The sequence below is a fragment of the Ptiloglossa arizonensis genome, chromosome 2 (genome assembly GCF_051014685.1).
Source record: "Ptiloglossa arizonensis isolate GNS036 chromosome 2, iyPtiAriz1_principal, whole genome shotgun sequence".
NCBI lineage: Eukaryota > Metazoa > Arthropoda > Insecta > Hymenoptera > Colletidae > Ptiloglossa > Ptiloglossa arizonensis.
In genome coordinates, this window is record NC_135049.1 from 13,254,778 (window position 1) to 13,274,827 (window position 20,050).

The following is a 20,050-nucleotide window of genomic DNA, read 5'->3' on the forward strand; positions in this document are numbered from 1 at the left end:
TATTGGTCTTAGATAAAAACAATTACACTTACCGTGCTTTCGAGCGAATCAACGATCTTGGTTCTTTGTAATTAAAGCTCCGAAAATGGTTAGATTTTCGGCTACCTTGGACGACAAGATCTATCAAACGAACTATAGATCAATGTCTTTTGGTAATGCTACAATAAATATTGTCACACGAAATAGCTTATCATTTATCGATTTTGGAAACGAACGTAGATTGCACGAATAGCGTCGTAAAAGTTTTGCAAAGCAACGAGAAAAAAGAACTATGAAACGAAACGTGTTCGGGATATTTTCAGGTTTTTTTATTTTTTATTGCTATAATACAATTTGATTGTTGTGTAAAATCTGTTGTAATATACTAAAAGTATCTATGCTTACATTATTAAAGGAATAAATCGCGGAAGCATAGCACAATAGAACAGAACAACAACCCTATTGTGAATGTTAGATTATCTTTATTATTACATCTGTTTAAAAGACATAACTTATTTATAAAAATATGAGGATCGGGGGGGGGGGGGATGGGAGAAGGCCGGAAGTAACGGGAGAAATCAGGGACGTGGGGCAGGAGGGGGGGGGGGGGGGCGTTGGCAGGATATAATAGGATCGAAACAAATCCTTATAGTTTATGGAATAGTTAATACTAATAAAACTCAGTACTTTTTACAAGTTACAAGGAATAACAAGATCTATCATTAATAATCGGAAGTTTCTCTCTAAACTTATCCATAGATAACTGATAAATTGGAGCGTGTAGCTTATCTATCGTCTTTTGTTCGTTTAATACAGAGATTACATCGGTGCTGCGGAGAGCCGGATGACATTGTAAATTTTGAACACATTAATTGTTTAATCACGCCTAGTTCAACGATCAAATTCCACGTAGGCTACATGCGCCACAAATTACACTTCGGTTTTTTCAACGAGCAGCCCGCCATTGTGGCCGAAAATATCAAAAATTGATTTATGCGACACACGGTTGGACGTTCTTTACGCAATTCCGTTCGAGGATTTACGTCCGGTCCCGTTTACAATATACTATTTAAAAAAATATTAACATTATTTCTCTCTTGATATTTTCGTCGTTCGATATTTGGCAGAATTTTCGTTCGGCTTTAACAAATTACAAAGGCAGTCGCGTGAAGAATACATTTAATTCGTTACAAAAAGTTCTCTCTCTCTCTCTCTCTCTCTCTCTCTCTTCCTCACTCTCTTCCTTTCTCTCCCTCTTTCTTCATTTTTATATATTTATATATATTTATATATATTTATATATATAAAAATAAAAAAAATTGTTTCTCCTTAGGAGCATACAGGTTTCGCGAAATAATCATAGAAATTGCGTTGGACCCTCGTCTTCCGGAATCGGAAAGCTCCATCACACACCTCTATGTAATTCAGAATTGCACCGAGGATGCACACACGGACGTCGCATTGTCCACGAATCCTCGATGCAACGGTCAATTACACAAAATATACATATAAAATATATATATCTATTCGTATATATATATTTATATCTTTTTTTTTTTCTTCTCTATGATCCGTAATATGAATAAAGGAAACGTTATTATTACTGTATATTGGGAGTCGCCTTACGTTACTATTATCGATATCTAACTTACATAATATAAAAATATGTAAAAACAGTTTGTACAAAATCGAGAGAAAAGACAATTATATGAAAAGTACTCGATAGTACGTAAGATGAGCGGAGCAGAGAATATGGAACTCGGTAGGAGTGTGGGTTTTGGGTGGGTGAACGGGCTGGAGGTACATAGGACATGTCTGGGGAGGGATAGAACAGGAAACGATAAAGAGTATTTACAAACTTCCTCGTTTAGAAACGCGAAGCTTTCGACTTCGACGCGATTTCTACGCGTCGCCTTTCTATAAAGGTTCTTCTCCTCAGATCGCGTCACCGGTGGACATTTATATTGCAAAAACGTGCACGAAGAACTCCATCTCGCCGACCAAATAATTAGCTCTTTTCTCTCGTAACAATTCTACGATTAATATCTCTATACCCTATTATGCGCGTGCGCGCCACCGTCCAGTCACGACCGCCTGTGATTACGCGTTATCTAAGAACTCTCTTTTGGCTTTGGCAGATGAGAGATCAGCGAGAATCGTCTTACGGCCCGTCCGTCGCGTGCTTAATTTAATTTAAATGGGACTCTATTACACATTAACGTTAACAATTACGCTAGCTTGTTAGTAAACGATTCGTGGACAGTATTACGAGGCGCACCCGCGAACTTTACCTCGGTCTTGCGACTCGAGCGAGACCCGTGCAACTCGGGACAGGTACACCGTTGGTTTCAGGCTACCAGGGTGAGAGGATCCAGGGTTGAAGATGGTTTACATTTCGTGAAACGTTGTCAAGCGCGGTACTCGGTGGAAGGAATACAGAGCGAGTTTAAACGGTTCTTGGAGAATTGAACCGCGTATTTCGATACATCTCGAAACTAAGGTAAAGGAATCCATCAACCTCTTCGAAGGATACTTAGGCACTTACGTGTGCGTTCGATACTTATTTTGTATATTGCAACGTATTCTTAATTATATTTCCTAATTGTGCAACTAGACGTAATCCTGAAGTTTGTAGACATCAAGGGTCAACATCGATTCGAATGGTTCTCTTATCTTAAAGAGAACGGAGATACGAGAGTTTTAAGTTACTGTATCACTTTGCAACGTTCGACACTTGCGGGTAATTTTTAATTTTATTTCTACGTTTCCGTGAGACTTTGCACTCGGGGCATATGTAGTATTATTGATACGGTTCCTTGGGATTATTTGTAATAGTTTCTTCTTATGTATATATATATATATATATGAAAATTGCTAAATTTAATATTGCTAAAATTTAGGAGTTGCGTTTCAAGAGGTCTGCGAACCCACGTTTATCAGATTTTGTACCTTTTTGTTAGTTTTGAGCCATGGAATACGTCCAAGAGTTTCGTGATACCCAGTCTTACTCTTTGGCGAGATTATAAATATAGTAAGAGCTGAAAAACACTCCAGTAACGGGTGTCGAAAGGACTCTAGCGTATTCAGAGCTAAAAAAGTTTGGACTCTACTCGAGTGTATCACAAGTACCTCGCTACAAGTTTCAGAACTATATTGACAAACTGAACTGAACGATAGAACTCACAAACAACAGAAACAACAGTGTTTCGATGAACTACTCTGCGAACAAATTGCTATTAATTTGTAAATCGATCTCTGGACAACTAGGTGATTTTGAAAGGAAGGATATTTAATATCCTTGTAACATTCGATTACATTTTCTCTAAGAAAAGTTACCTGGCTTCTCTTATGTTTCTTCAGACTGTATACTAACTGAACCTACATATGGACGGTAAGGCCAGATGTGAATTATTCTCAAGTACTATACATATGCTCGCGAACTATAATCGTTTACTTCATAGGCACATGGTTTGCGTGTCTTATATTCCCAAGTTCTACTAACCCTTTGTACTCGAGAGCTACCTAATTCAGTGTACTATTTTCGATCCGTGAAAACTTGATGGTTTGGAATTCAAATTGGAGTTTAAATATCACGTTCTTCTACAGTGTAAACGCGTGTATGAAAAGTATATAAAAATGTTCCATTCCAGATTAATTTTACGACTTAAAGAATTTTCTCAATTTCTGGTAGCAAAGAAGCCTCGAGTGCAAAGGGTCAACTGATCACTGTTAACTCTACACAGGTCTAAAATTCTCTATACATTTCTTGCACTTGGTGTCTGGAACGATCACTCAGCACTTAGATTGCATCCTCTTCCAGCGATCTAAATCCTACCAGACAATTTTGTTATACAGTTCTGAAACTCTCCATGTATTACTTCCACTCGATATCGGAACCTAGCCCCGTGGAAGCCTAAAAATTCGAGACGAGTCGTTAAGAAAGGACCATCGGGTCCACGAGCACGCGCGAGCTCCGCTGAGCGATCCGCGGTTATTCCTTGTCGGCGAAGTATCTTGACAGGATGAGACGAAGAATAGAAAAAGGTATAGCGCCGTGCGAATGGAATGTCTGTGTATGGAACGATTAATTCGCGGGGTGAAGACGATTTCTCTGAGGCTCCCGTCGACCGTGCAAATCATTACCGTGTTGTTCTTATCTTACATTAAATCTCCCCGCTAATCGGTAATAAACGTTAAATTGTTAAAGGCCATTTGGAAACGCTGCGTTTCATTAGGGTAGGGGTTTAGGGGTGGGGTTTCAAGGGTCTGGGGAGGAAGAAAAACACATAATTTAATAGATTTACCTACACGAACTCCCTTACCCTACGACATTCGAAGGCACGATTCTCGGTTTTTCGTTCTAGCGCAGGTTGTAGAGATTCCTTCTCGGATCCGTGTGTACGCGACGCGACGCGCCGAGTGCCGCCCCGACGATCGTTAAAAAAAAAAGAAAAAAAAAAAAAAAAAAACAAACAAACTCCCACGCTGCCCGAAAAGCGGATCCCGAAACGCGCGCCAATCCCGTGGATACGGATCCTGTTATCATTAAACGTGCTCTGGTTCATCTTTTGCGTTAACGTATTAAATAGAATTATTACATATTACACTCTATTAGTCGTCCTCGTCAAATTACACGTGTAGCGCCGAACGATTCTCCGCCTCCCGTGTTATATTGTCCTATGTACAATACTATTGTAGATAGCAAGGTCTTGTTCCTTATTGCTTTAACTGTCTATCAAAGGGGGGGTCTTCACACTGTGGCAAGTCGAAGGCACCATTGTTCATTGAGCTGAGATACGAGCGAGTGGATCCGGTCGATCGAGAATGAAAAAGACACGTGTACGGTTTGTCAACTGACGAGTGGCGTCACAGAGCAGGTGATGATTCTACGCGCGAGGATCGGTCGAGAATAAGGAATGATAGTTTTCCGCTTGAAACGAGCCTGAAAATTGTTACAAGCCCGCAAACAGCACGATCGTGTTTGTTTACACGTTATCCCTCCGAACAACGTTATCCCTCATCCTCGACTTATTTTCACAGATAGACTCACCACCTGCCCCGGTACCACTCGTCCGGTAACACGCTGTACATACCGTGTAGGGTGGGTGTTTGGGAACATGGGGGGCGCGCTACATTAATCTATCACGACCTGTCACCCGGTCGTCGGGGTTACGATTGAATTGGAGTGGTGGAAAAGGCACGATACGTTGAACCATGTGTCACGTGTGTGCATCAAAACGAGCGTCTCTGACCCGGAAAGGATCGTTCTCCTCGGCGTGCACAATTATTTATCTATACTTCTAATTCCGTGGGTGTAGCTGCGGATTGTATCTTACTCGCGACTTAACGCAATGTTTATACGCATGTGTGTGTACGTGTGTCTACGTGTGTCGGGGGTTGATGTTGGTGGTAGTGATGGTTAAGAGAGCGTCTCGACGTCCCTGGGGCGAGAGAATCAATCCCCCGTTCGAACTGGCGACGAGTCGATCATCCACGGGTGGGAGGAGGGGTCCACGGCGCGTCCCACGATTTGCGACCTACTCGCGCGAGGATGCGAGCATGGTCGCCCGGCTTCATATGTAGATCGCCTCGGAGCCCTTGTTGCTTTGGTGAGCGCCGCCGGCGCTGTACGCGTTCGGCGAGGCCATGCACTCGGACCAGTCGCTGTTCGAGTGGGGGGAGCTGGACGACCAGTGACCTGGACTGTCGGGCGAGGGTGTCGGGAAGCTCTCGGGTGCCTGCATCAGGTGCTGGGGGGTTACGTCGGGTCCCGAGTGATGCGACGGTGGCGTCAAGTACTGGTAGTACTGTTGCGTCTGCTGCTGTTGCTGCTGCTGCTGTTGCTGTTGCTGCTGCTGTTGCGTGCTCTGCTGCTGTTGTTGCTGCTGCTGCTGCTGGATCTGTTGCTGCGTCTGTTGCATCTGCTGCTGCTGCTGTTGCTGTTGTTGCTGCTGACTCGACGAGTAGGGCAGGTTCTCGAAGTCGAAACCCACCGGCGGCATACCGCCGTGCTTCTGATGCGTCGCCTGTCGCATGGCGGCGATATGGGTGGGCGATGTGGGCAATGACGGTCGACTCTTCGCCGGCGATGGCGAGCCCATGTAGCTGGCCTGAGGCGAGAGCGTCATGTTCGATTGCACCGAGTGCGGTGGCGATTGGTTGCTGTACGGTGGCGACAGTGTGTTCACCATGCCTTGCGTCTGTCGTTGGTGAGGCGCCAGCAGCTGGTCGTGAAAGTTAGGCAACCCGTAGTTGGTCGTGAACGTGTCCAGCCCGAGCTGTTGAAGGCCCTGCATGGACTGACCCTTTATGCAATCCTCGTACGGAGGTGGTTGCTTCGCGGTGGCCGTGTGACCTACCAGCGGCAGCGCGTTGCTGTAGAGGCTCGCGCTGTCGTAGGGACTCGGCAGGTTTCCCTCCGCTCCCTCCGCCCCTTGAGGGATCTCTTGGTTTGGGGGCTGAGCGCCGCGTTTCGCCGGTGGCTTCTTCACCGACGGTTTTCGCCTGACGACCACCACGCCGCCCTCCGACTCGGGGCTGTTCGGGTTTCCCGCCGCGGTCTTCGGTCGTTTCTTCGACTTTCCCTGCTTCGGGGCCGAACCTATCACCGTGGGATGCGTGATCAGCTGGGGGTGATTCGGGGATCCTGTAACGAGAAACGAACGGTGATCAATACCAAGGAATGATCAGTTTTGTCAACGACGATGGGAGACATCTCGAGATAAGGATGGGGATATAGAAGTCGCGAAATTATTTAGAAAATTAGAGCCATCGAAAGATTTGTCAATGTTTGGCTACTTTGAAGATCTTAGGGATCTCTAAGAACAAGTAACGACAAGCTTTTCGAGGCAGTCTCGCAGTGACTCGAAAACTCTACTTTGTAAATTTTTTTGAAAATTTGCAAGCTAGACTAACGAAATTCTATTGCTATTAGTAACACGCGTACTTTAACCCTCGGATAACGCACGGCTATGGCTGGGTCATCCAGATTAATACTCTTTGACGTCGGATTGTGTTTAGATCACGTTTTATACTTTAAGTTCGAACTAACCTAGGTCTAACAGGGCAAATATTTATCTTACTTTCGTATCGAAGAAGTACTTTATACTCAGTGACAAGAGTCTACACTAATCTAATATCAAGAGTGAACCAAAAACGTACGCTATTGTGTTTATGTTGGAGGGCAAACAGGACACTGATAAAACGATAGGAACAATTTTTGTAAACTAATGTATCCGTGCAATACGAGTTCCTCGGAAACCACGAATAAAGAGTAACAACTTCACAAGTAGCAAAGTTGAATTTATTCTGAACTTCCTTTCAAAGGAGACTTCCTGTCCAATTTGAAAAATGAATTCGAAATGAACGCGTGTACGTTTTCCTTCTCCTCCAATGACACACCGAACACCGTTACAAAATGCATTCTCGTTTTCTCGCTGTATCTCTCCAGCATAGTTGTCAACTGACCTATCATACGTCGATCAGCGAAGTCAGATTTCACACGCCCTGCTCCGGAAAGACCCAACCTCTGCCGTGCGAGGGTTAAGACCGGAGTACGAAGACGCTTACCCATGAGCGGTCCGTTCGGTATGACGGTCACCATCTGCGGTGATCTCGGCACGTGTTCGTCGAGTAATCGAACGATGTCGTGGTGCAATCTCTCGCTGGCCACGTCTCTCGGCAACCGATCCATGTGATCGGTGATCTCCCTGTTAGCGAATGTGTCGAGTAGCGCTTTGCATGCCTCGAAGCTGCCCTCTCTGGCGGCGAGGAACAACGGTGTCTCGTCCTTGTCGTCCTGGGCGTCTCTGTTCGCGCCGTGGACGAGCAGTATGTTCACGGCGTCGACGTTGTTGACAGCCGCGGCCCAATGTAGAGCGGTCTTGCCGCTGTTGTCGGCCGCGTTGATGTCTGCGTCTGCGTTGATGAGATCCTCCACCATACCCTCGGTGGCGAGACGCGCCGCTAGAATCAACGGTGTGGTCCCGTCGTGCATGCGACCGTTCAGGTTCGTCGCTCTGTTCCGTAGCAGTATCTGGAAGACGCCCATAGCGTCGGCGGCGACCGCGGAGTGAAGAGGCGTTCTTCCGGTGTTGTCCTGAGAATTGGCGTCCGCTCCAGCGTCGAGGAGTCTCTTGGCCGCGTCCGATCTCGCGTAACGAGCCGCCAGATGCAGAGACGTCTCGCCGCTCTTGTCCGTCGTGGCGTTCAGGTCTGCTCCTTGGGCTACCAGATCGGCGATCATCGCGGCGGAACCGTCGCTCTCGTCTTCTTCTTCACCGGTGTCCAAACCTCCGCCGCGTACCGCGGCTACCATCAACGGGGTCATTCCGCAGGGTCCTCTGGCGTCCACATCTTGGCCGTGTTCCAGACTCGGTGGAGTCAAAACGCCAGCGTCGGGTCTGCGTATGTCGGCGGCGTCCAGATGCTGTTGCGTCCACATTCGCGGTTCCGTTTCTTCGTAATCGGTGATGGCGGTGTGATCGCTAGCGTATCCAGGTTCTATCGCCCTCATCCGTTTCGATGGTGGAAGATCCGACTCGTCGTCCGACCATTGTTGCGCGCGACCATTCCCCACGTCCAGGTCCATGCAGTTCACCGAGGGTTGCTTGTTCAGGTTCCTCATCTCCTGACCGTCTGGGCCGCGTCTACGCGATCTGCGACGCTGTCCGCTGCCACTGCTCGTGCGCAGGAAACCCTCGGGGAACCAGGTGACACCCACGGCTCGTTTACGCTGCGCCGTGACCAGTACGCCCACCAGCATCCCTCCCAGAACCACGATCACGACTCCGATGAAGACGTACTTGTAGTTTGTTGGCGTGTCGGGGTACTCGGGCCCCTGGGGCCCCACGACACCGCGTACCTGCTCTATGGGGAAGTTCGGCGAGAGGGAGTGCTTGGATGCGGTGGCTGCCAGATACTCCGCGGCTTCGTTCGCCGATGGGAAGCACACCGCTCCCTGGGTGACGGTACATTTTCGATTGTCGATTTCCAGATAGGCAATCACGCCGCTTTCGCTGCTGGTGTAGATAGTGGTCGGCCGACCGAAGAAGTTCGTCTGCAAGCTGGGCTCTCCTTCTCTCTTCCACGGGTATATCATGTCGTTGCCCAGCTCGTTCTGTTTTACCCTTAACGTGGTACGTAGCTCGTGACCGATGTCCCTCAAGAACGCCACCACGTTGGAACGGAACGTTTGCATGTCCATCCTCACGACCACGGAGATCACGCCTTCGGCTAGCGACGGTGGTTCCGCGTCGCAGTCGAGACCGTCCCAATTGCATTCCTCGTTGTTGCAGCCGTAGTCGCAGTGTCCGTTGGCGTAGTGCTTGCGGCAGTAGGCATCGTAGATAGGGCTGTAAACATAAATCGAGTTGCAGTAAATCGATAAAACTATTTTCTGACGGGGTAGTCCGGTTTGGAGGTTTGGAAAAATTAAGACGATTGTTCGTGTATTCAATGTACCAAATTCCTCGCCGAGTGATTTTTAAACGATTACTTACTTGCACGGTGCCAGTTTCCTCTCGCAATCCCTGCCGTCGAAAAGACACTGAGCATTGTTGCACACCTCGTCGCAAACGTCGTTCATGAACACGTCCCAGCAGTTGATAGGCGCGGTGCAATTGCGCCACGGATTGATGCCCAGCGAGCAGTCGTTCCCATCGAAGTTGCAGGCGTACCTGTTGCACTCTTCGTCGCAGTGATGGTTTCCGGACTTCTCCTCGCATCTGTTCTCGATGCACTTCTTCCTCTCGAGTTCCAGATCGAGATCGTACGCGTTCATGATCTTCGGGACGTTCGAGTTCGCTCTACCGAATATACCGCCACCGTAATTGGGGTCGTAGATCTCGCAGTTCTTCCCGGTCCACTTGGGCGGGCAGTCGCAAGCGTAATCGCCGAGCAGGTTCTTACAAACGGCTTTGGACTGTTGGCACGGATTGCTCGCGCACTCGTCTCTAGCGTCTATTTCGCAGTGCGTCCCGGTAGTTCCAGGAGGACAGTAACATCTGTAACCGACCTCGGTTTCGGCCACTCTGCAAGTGCCACCGTTCAGGCATGGCTCACGATCGCAGTAGGAACCCGCGAATTCGCAGTTGCTACCGTAATAGTCGCTAGGACAGAGACAGGTGTGTCCGGCTTGCTTGGCCGTGCAGACTCCACCGTTCTGGCAGGGTGAACTGTCGCAGAAGTTCACCTTGACCTCACAGTGACGTCCCATGTAGCCAGGCTTGCAGTTGCAGTGATAGTTGTTGACCAGCTGCACGCAATCCTGAGTACCTGGAGAGGTGCAGGGGTTCGAAAGGCACTCGTTGATGTCGCCCTCGCATCTCGGCCCGACGAATCCGGGTGGACACTCGCACTCGAAACCACCGACCTTGTCCGTGCATGTCCCGTTGTTGTGGCAAGTGCCGATCGCGCAATCGTCGACGTTCAGCTCGCAGATGAAGCCCAAAGTTCCTGGCGGGCAGGAGCAGCTGAAGTTGCTGATCAGATCGTGACAAGTGCCACCATTCTGGCACGGATTGGGCCTGCAATCGTCCACGTTGAGCTCGCAGTTTTGCCCCTGGAAGCCTTTCGTGCACTGACACTGATACGAGCCGACCAAATCTTTGCACGCGGCACCGTTCTGGCACGGGGCAGATTCGCATTCGTTCACCTCCTTTTGACAATAGGATCCCGTGTAACCCTCCAGGCAATGGCAGCGATGACTATTGCCGATGTCCTCGCAAGTGCCGTTGTTGCAAAGATTTTTCTCGGGCAGACCCTTCCTGATCGCCGCGTCCTTGCACGAGACCATCTCTACGTCGCAAACCTTCCCGGTCCACCCTGGCGAGCAGTTGCACTGATATTTGTTCTTGTGTTGCGCGCACGTGGCCTGGTTCTCGCAGGGATTGTCCGCGCACCAGTCCACGAACTGATCGCACCTCGTCCCGGTGTAACCGTAAGGGCAATGACAAGTGTAATACTGAACGTGGTCGTGACAGGTGGCCCCGTTTAGGCACGGAGAACTGTCGCACTCGTTGATACGGTACTGACAGTTCGAGCCGGTGTAACCCGGTTCGCAGACGCATGTATAGTTGTTGATACCGTCGATACACTTGCCACCGTTCATGCAACTGCTGTCCGTGCAATCCTCGTCGTTCGTCTGACAATTGATCCCAGAGAAACCGAGCTGACACTGACACGTATAAGAATTGACGTACTCTTTGCATACGGCTCCATTTTGACACGGTTGCGACAGACATTCGTCTACGTCGATTTCGCAGTGTTTGCCGCTGAAACCATCCACGCAAAGACAAGTGTAGTCGCCGATGCCGTCCAAGCACGTGCCGCCATTCTGACAGGGGACTGCAACGAATACAATTATATTAGTTACAAATAATACGACTCGAACTGTGATAAGGTTAATGCATTTGGTCCTGAGGAGGTTATTGTTTAGTCTTGCTATGGAATTTTCTAAGGAGATCTCTCTTTTCATTATTAACGAGGTACGATCCTCTGATCCCAAGGGTTTCATAGGTTTATCCTCGGTAGCCATTTTTTATGATATTTTAAGTACAGTTCTTATATAATTTGGTGAAATAGTCACCGACTTGGCGACTCCAAGTAACGAGAAGTTCAGAAGAGTAAACGGACAGGACATAGAGTTAAGTCACCTTTAGATGGGCTAGGGTTTATCGAACCGTACCCATCGGACGATGATTACCAACTGTGGAAAACTTATGCGAAAACAATAACTGCAAAGGACATAATCCTGCAAACGTACCAGGATGTGTTTAGATATGTTCCAGTTACGTCTAACTCTACTCTTATTAATTTCATCAACGAATGATCAAAACAGATAGGAACTTACACTCTGCACAAGTATGAAAATATTGAGCAATCAGTACGAATCGAAATCATTCATCCAGGATCGATTGTCTCGCGCAAGACAGTAATATTTAATACTTACAGGAAGCGCAGTCGTCAGTGTTGATGATGCAATCCCGGCCTTCGTAGCCCTTCGCGCAAAGGCATTGATACGATCCATTGGTGTTCCTGCAAGTGGCTCCGTTTCTACACGGTGACGTCATCACGCATTCGTCGACGTCCTCGTCGCACAATCTGCCGGTATAGCCGACCGTGCAGGTGCAGGCGAAGTCCAGGAAATTCGAGGATGGTGAGCACTTGGCGCCGTGGAGGCATCTGTAACAGGATAACGTAGCAAATGATTCCTCCTCCTTCTTAACCGGTCATCCAGTAGCCATTGAGTCATTCCATGCCAAAGTTTCGATTTGGCTGAAATTCGAATACACCACGACCTATAGCTACGTTCGAGCATAAAGGACTTCCGAACGTTTCACGAACTCTGTCGATTTTATCATCGAGCAGGTGTGTTCTCCTAAAACTACAGGGTGCGGGGGTGGGGGGTTTAGTGCGATCAGAGGTGGTACGATTCGACATGGAATGACCCCGTCGCGTGATTCGAGTTGATCCGTACTTGTTGGGGGAGCAAGGATCGAGCTTGTCCTCGCAGTTTCTGCCCGTGTAAGGCAGCTCGCAGACGCACTTGTAGTCGTTGACGAGGTCGATGCACGAGCCGCCGTTTTGGCAGGGATTGTTCGCGCAGTCGTCGATGTTCGTCTCGCAGTTGGTACCCGCGTAACCGGGAACGCACTTGCAGCTGTAACCGTTCAGGTGGTCGTTGCACGTGCCACCGTGCTGGCACGGATTCGAGCCGCACTCGTCGATGTCCGCCTCGCATCTCTTGCCACCGTAACCCGGCAGACAGTGGCAGATGAACTGGTTGACACCGTCCTCGCAGGTGCCACCGTTGACGCACGGGTTGCTCGCGCACTCGTCCACGTCGCTCAGGCATCTAGCGTCGTAGTAGCCTCGCGGGCACTCGCACCGGTAGCCGTTTATCAGATCTATGCAACGACCACCGTTCGCGCAGGGATTGCTCGCGCACTCATTAATGTCCGTCTCGCAGTGCTGCCCGGTGAAACCTGGCTCGCACTCGCACGAATACCTGGAAGAAGAGACATCGTATCCACTGAGGATGGAAGAAATGATAACGTTAGAGCGGACCAAGATTTTGCCAGATTAGGGGGGTTGGTTCTCGCGCGTGGGACCGTCGTTACGATGTGGTTGAACTATCCCATTTCTCGGGGTGGGTGAAATCATTAACGGGGTTGTACGATCAGGGGAGATCAATTTTGCCAGATTTTTGTCAGCGTGATCGTGATGCGTTTCAGCGATTCCCTCCGAAAGAGTTTCATTTCGCCATCTTTACGGATCATTTTCTAGTCTCGCTTTTTTCATAGCGTACTGGATGAGGTATTCAAATGGGGCGGGGTTGGAAGAGATTTCTACCGCTCGAGGAGTGCGCTACGTTTCGTGGTGGTATGCGAGAGCATCGGAACCGTTTCGAGGAACATCTCGAAACGATTCGAGATTTGTCGAGGCACGCGACCGATTGTTACACGATCGGTTGCGGTCTTAACGCAGCGGAAATAAAAGAAGCGACGATGCGACTCGATCGGCACGAGTATCGAACGTAATCGGTGAGACTCTTCGTCGTTTGATCTAAAGTTTGAAATAGGATCTTACTTGTATCTATGAAATTGTAAAATGTACGTGGAATAGTTTATCTACCAATACTCTATCTCTGTTCATTTTGTATACGTGTTTGTATCTTCAAAATTAAAAAATATGCATGGAATAATTTTTGCATTTTGTCTCTACCGACGCGTAGATCGTTATTAAATACCGCGAAATGTATTTTTATTACTTGTAATTGTAGAAAAAATAAAGCTTAGGATTTGAAAAAATTCCTGTCACACTTTCGAACGGTACAAATGTCTTTCGAAATACTTTCTCAAGGACCAACGGAGATTCTTCATCCCCATTTAAATGTATTCATCTACATTACCGTCCAGACGTTTGGGGTCGCTGCATTGAATTTCATTATCATAATATTTGATCCGGTTGTCAGGTAATCGAACCAGATACTTTGGAGAATTCGTTGCAAGGTTTAAGGAATTGCAACAAATTCTCCAAACCTCCGACGAGTAACAGTCGAAGAACATGATCTTGAAAGAAACTTTCACAAGGACATCCCTTCGACGAGACGTAACTCGACGAAGTGGATGTCCTAACTTTTTGTTTCCGTATCATCGACGATGAATTTAAATTAAACTTTACATTTAATTCCTAAAATCTCATTAATTTCTTTCGAAAACGCAAGATTTCCCACGCAACTGAAACGAAGCGTATCGTTGATTTGGCTTGAGATATAAGAAAAAGCGTAAGTCAAAATTGAACGATGCTCCGAAACAACTATCAGTTTTCTAGAAAATTCTAGAAAAAAAATACCCTCTGATAAGTTCTCCATTGAACAGCTCCACGAAAAACATGAGATTCCACTAGAAAAGATACGATACAACCTTGCGCGACAGGGACCCTCCTCCAATCGTATCTCAAACCGTCTCGACGATACCGACACATCGGTCACAGTTCCATGGGACACCTTGTCCCGCGATTCAACGTCAGTGTGATAAAAGAAGACGATTAAAATTATGCGTAATCCCAAACTTACGGACGGTAGTTCGTACCACCAGTACGTTCTCTCAACCACTCCAGCTATTCTTTTTGTGTCCGAACAATAAAGAAAAGTTCCAACATCCAAGGACCTTTCGCAGGCACTTGATCACCAAGCGATCGTCGACTCACCTGTTGATACCGTCGATGCATCTCGCCCCGTTCCTGCACGGATTGCTATAGCACTCGTTCACGTTCACCTCGCAGTTGGTGCCGGACGTGCCGGGTCTGCAGATGCATTGATACCCATTTACACGGTCTTCGCATCTACCGCCGAATTGGCACGGATTGCTCTCGCACTCGTCGATCTGAGTCTGACAGAGCTTCCCGGTGAATCCAGCGTAGCAGTTGCAGCTGAAGCTGTTCTCTCCGTCGATGCAGGTGCCGCTGTGGCATGGATTCGACTGACAATCGTTGATGTTCGTCTCGCAGGAGGCCCCCGTGAACCCTGGTGGACAGTCGCAGGTGTACTTGGCTATGGAGTCCTGGCAGACACCACCGTTCTTGCACGGTGAAGAGGCGCAGTCGTCTATGTTGATCTGGCAGTGAGCACCGGCGAAACCGTCCGCGCATGTGCACTTGAAGGAGTTGATCAGGTCGGTGCAGACACCACCGTTCAGGCAGGGCTTAGCGGCGCACTCATCGATGTCGATCTCGCACTGAGTGCCGGTGAAACCTGTAAAAGAATTTTGGAAATTTTAGTTAGCGAGATTCGTCGTTCGTTGAGCGTGAATAGAACGAGTTGACTATGAACACTATGTATAAGATTGAAGATTCTCGGGGTGTGAGGTCTCTTTGGAAATTGACTTAGACGTTTCATTGACATTGCTTCGAAGGATTAATCAGAGACGAAGTATACCGATAAGTTGGAGGGTCTTTTGGTATTGAGGATACATGTTATTGGTGTCTTGAGAGGTTATAAGTATACCAAGTTGGGGTGTCTTTTGGTATTGAGGATACACCTGTTATTGGTGTCTTGAGAGGTTATAAGTATACCAATAAATTGGAGTGTCTTTTGGTATTGGGGATACACCTGTTATTGGTGTCTTGAGAGGTTATAAGTATACCAATAAGTTGGAGTGTCTTTTGGTATTGAGGATACATCTGTTATTGGTATTTTGAGATATTGAAGATACACCGATGAGTGTGTCTTGGGATATTGAGGATAAATCGACCGATGTGAGGATTGGATGGTGGAGATGATCCTTAAATTCTGAAAGACGACTGTAGACAATGTCGGGGTTACCTAGTCGATAATTTCGAGGATGCACCGAAGAGTGTGAACGTGATATACGTCTGGAATTTGAAGATACACTGGTTAGTGGAAGAATTTAATTATGGAAGATCCCTAAATGTTGAGAGTGACCTAGATAATGTGAAAATTGATATCTTCAATTATTCAGGATATTCATTGGTCAACGTGAGAATTGACCAATGAATGAGGATCAGATGTTGATGGATACACTGGTGCTTAAGTTCCGAGGGTGCACTAGATACCAGCAAAAGTTAGTACGTCTTCAGAACTCGAGGATGCCTAGTACGAGGATTAGATCTCGAGGATGCATTGGTCGTCGCGAGGATCGATGCATCTCCAAATTTCGAGGACGCATCGACCAGTGTCAGGACGTTCTCAGACCATAAATGGAGCTACCTGGGATGCCAGCCAAAACGTAGGAATACCGTTCCAAGAAAACATAATTTACACCCAGAAGGTTGTAACAGGTGTCCACGATTGCAACGATTCTATTAGAGTCGATGTTTGCTTTCAGCACACGTTAAGTCGAGAATATATTTGATTTCAATACTTTCTGAGCAGTCAACCCTTCCATTGCTAAATCGTGCAATTCACTGCGTACGATGAACGCCTATGGGCGTTCCACGAATATGTACATTCAATGCGCGAAAACGTTCTCCGCATACGACGCGTTTTACGTACTCTCGTTTGCGATGGAACGGTTAAAATCTTAGCGAAATACTTCGAATACACTCAAAATATATTCGACGCGAACCCCAAGAGATAAAAAACCATCCGTTCGAATTTCGAACACGCTGTTATGTTTCCTCGCAACGCCAAGAGCGCTATAATTCAATTCTTTCGCGCGTAAATTCGCAACTCGTGAGATTCGTTTGGGAAGGGTAATAAACACGCAATGGAATACCATTGGCACATGTTCACCGAACGATCGTCGATTAATAACCTTGAAACCGGTATCGGGCCAGCGAATTCGTCGGAACAACGCACGATACTCCGATTCAGAGTAATTTGTAAGATCATTCTCGAGAGTATATTGGCTACGGGTCCGTACAATTATCCGAGTTTCAGAAGTCACGAACAAAACGCTGCGATCGATCCAATCAGTCTAAAGATACTAACGGTACCGTGTACCCAATGGCGTGCCTTGATTCGGGTTTTTTCTCACGTTGAAAGTGTGATACATTTAACCATCTTGCAAAACAGTTAATTTATTCCGCGTTGACCAAGACCTGCACAGTATAGTGGACACACTAAGGACCAAAGTTACAACGATTCTCCGAAGAGCTTACAAGACACGAACTCTAATGTAAACTTCTAAATAAAAAATTAAACAGTAATACTATAAAATAGCAAGTACATCGACGCATTATCGAATACTTCAACTTTCCACTCAAGTATAGAAAACTGGTATGGCGTTTAACGTGTTAGGTCTACACGAGGGTTGTCCAAGTTCATCAAACCCTACAGAAATCGTGTCACAAGAGTATCATACTGCAGGAAGACTGCAATTTTTGTACCCCGTTGTATCGAAACCACATTTTCCGAGTGCTCTAGTTGCAAGAGGGTTCGGTGTACGATGAAACAGTACAACTTGGCCCAATTGTCTCGCGAAACCGCAATGGGACGTCACACAATCGAGCCTTCGAATAATTTTCTCACGAGAAACCGTCCACCTGGCAAATTCAGTCGTAATTAGGAGAAGTCGTTCGGTTGTCTTGTCTTTGGGTGCTCACTTTCTCAAAAATTTCGAATTCCTGATCACTGCACCGTACACGGGCCGTGTAGTAAAAGATTTACGAGAAGAATCGGTGAAACTTTCTGCCGGGAGACGAACGAAAAAAGGGGGCCGATATCGCCTCGTTAAACGGCGGCTCGAAAAATTACAAATATTCTCCCGTGAGCGAATGAAGTCGTCACCGAGGTGATCGTTCGGCAATTAGCCTTAATTTGACGCGCGTACCGAGAGCCTGCAGGAGAACGAAACTGGTCCGGATGGACCCAGCGGACTACTGCTAATTGCGTCTTTGATCGATCGGCTCCTTGCACTTTTTTCCATGCGGGTTCTTATCCGTCCAACGACTCCACGGAGCGATCCTGAGACGACGATAATCGCTCCAATTATCGGGAGTAATTAGAGCTTGTGGATGACTATCGCCGCGAAGAAATTGCCGGTCCAGGTGGACCCGATCACGGACTCAACGTCGATAAAAAGAACGTTCCTCGTGCCTTCGGCGTTTTGGGCGAGAAGATCGACTTATTGGAAACGATTCGTGATTCCTCCGGCGACCGCGTGGGTGGTCTTCGATGAACACGCGTGTTCTTGCGCGATGAAACCCCGCTTTCCGATACGAGAAGCGTCGACGAGCAATTTTTTTCTTTTGCACAACCGTGGACGTACACGAACAGTTTTAACGTTGTTTCGACGCGACTGGTGGCAATTTTTTCTTTTACACAACCGTGGACGAATATGAATGTTTTAACATTGTTCTATCGGGCCTGGTGTGTCCAATACTTGTAAATTTAACCACGATGTAAATAATAGGTTGCTCGATAAGTTTCGTCGATTCGATAAGAAATAGAGCTATTAGGTTCGTCGTTTTATTTTTCGAAAGATGGTGTCATTGTATTTTCTTACAATGGAGAAAACGACAAAACTTATCGAACATCCTATAAATAAACAGTATAATTGCACTTATACCATTAGTTAGTCGTCGAATAAAATGAAAAATTCAAATTCCAGAACATTGAATTAACTATTAGTCGTTCGGAAAGTGATTTCGTTATTTTGCTGAAAATGAAACAAGATTTTTTTAGACCGTACAAACATTTTATTAAATTAACATATTCTCCATTTTCGAAAACGAAATGACTTTTCGAACAACCCAATATTTCACCGCGAGCGAAAAAAAAAGAAAAAAAATCACCAAACTGGTTCGATCGAGAAATCACTGTACGTTGATTTTACTCGAGTGAAATTTTATTAACGGAATGAAATTTTGTTAATAAAATTTCATCCGTCTACGGTGTTTGGTGGCTGGTTCCCGGATGCATCAGTGGAGATCTCTGCACCAGGTGGTCTTAATGACGACGAGCTTCCTCGTATCTGCCAGCCTCGTGCGGATAATACAAGCTCGTACACGAATTGCATCACGTCGCCATCGCTGTAATTTTCACGGAAGATAGGAAAAGAGCCAGCGGAAGAGAAGCTACGGCAACGTTTGCGCGCGACGCGTCCACACTCCAGGTGGTCTAATTAAATTACGGTAATCACCGACCGAAATAAATTGCGTTAATTAGCTACGAGGGAATTAAATTATTCATTGGCACACGAAGCGGGGACCACCGCTTTCGGAATTTATTTTCCGATGAAACTCCGTCGACGTTTTTACGATCGCTAACAGAGTGGATCTGGTGCATTTCCGGTTCTGCGAAACGAGAAAATCGAACGGTTCGAAATTACACGACCGCGGAGCTTTGCAAAAATTAATTACACCAACGCGTCGATTACCGCGTAACGCAACCATCGTATCGTTCTTTTTTCTTTTTATTTTTTTCAAATTTCAATCGGAGGTGTACTTATTTTATTATTATTAAACGGAACGAATTCACGTTTCATTTCTCTGAACGTGAATCTACCGAAATGCGTAAGTATTGGGTTATGGAAAGTCATTTCGTTTTTTTTTTTGGTGAAAATGAAACACGATTTTTTTAGAGTGTATAAACATTTGATTAAACGATGTATTCTCCATTTTGGAAAACGAAATGACTTCCCGAACCCAATATTATTATGGTTCGTGTTGTTACGATGAATGTAACGTAATTACCGAGGAAAATTTAGCGATGCGATAAAACGGTAATTTTCATCGGGTATTGCAGGAAACATTTTTCGAAGAATCAATTTTTCTTCCTTAGAAAATATTATCCCAGGTGCAAGCATTATGCATCGCGAATCGTACAAGCGTGAATAGCAAGTAGCCGAGATCGGGGAGCCGAGTAGAGAAAACCCAAGAGGGTCATTACGAGTACACAGAAGTAAGCGGAGAGAGTTGCACTCTTGGTTGTTTAGTTTTATTTAAATTTACACACTTCTTCTGGAGCTCTTTTTTCTCTATCCCGAAGAAACCTTTGTAATTTAAAATGCCACGAAAGTATGCCGTGTTGTAACAAGTAATATATTGGATACATGTGTTCGGTGTTGTATCGTGATTATTGTTAGTTCCTCCTTGTTAAAAGTAG

At 46.5% G+C, this 20,050-nt stretch overlaps 1 protein-coding gene across 3 annotated transcripts in view; it reads right to left on the minus strand.

Annotated features, from left to right (window-relative positions):
• Positions 1-528: 528 nt before the first annotated feature.
• N (neurogenic locus Notch protein) overlaps positions 529-20,050 on the minus strand; it is a 481,045-nt gene continuing 461,523 nt past the window's right edge. For 2 of the 3 annotated variants that reach the window (XM_076327068.1, XM_076327070.1), the window contains 6 exons: positions 14,692-15,235; positions 12,458-13,012; positions 11,930-12,162; positions 9,480-11,325; positions 7,447-9,332; positions 529-6,625 (listed from right to left, as the gene is read on the minus strand). In XM_076327068.1, the coding sequence (XP_076183183.1) occupies positions 5,553-6,625; positions 7,447-9,332; positions 9,480-11,325; positions 11,930-12,162; positions 12,458-13,012; positions 14,692-15,235 (6,137 nt within the window). In that variant the 3' untranslated portion in view covers positions 529-5,552. The remainder of the gene's footprint in view (positions 6,626-7,446; positions 9,333-9,479; positions 11,326-11,929; positions 12,163-12,457; positions 13,013-14,691; positions 15,236-20,050) is intronic. The other variant, XM_076327069.1, reaches the window with a different exon arrangement.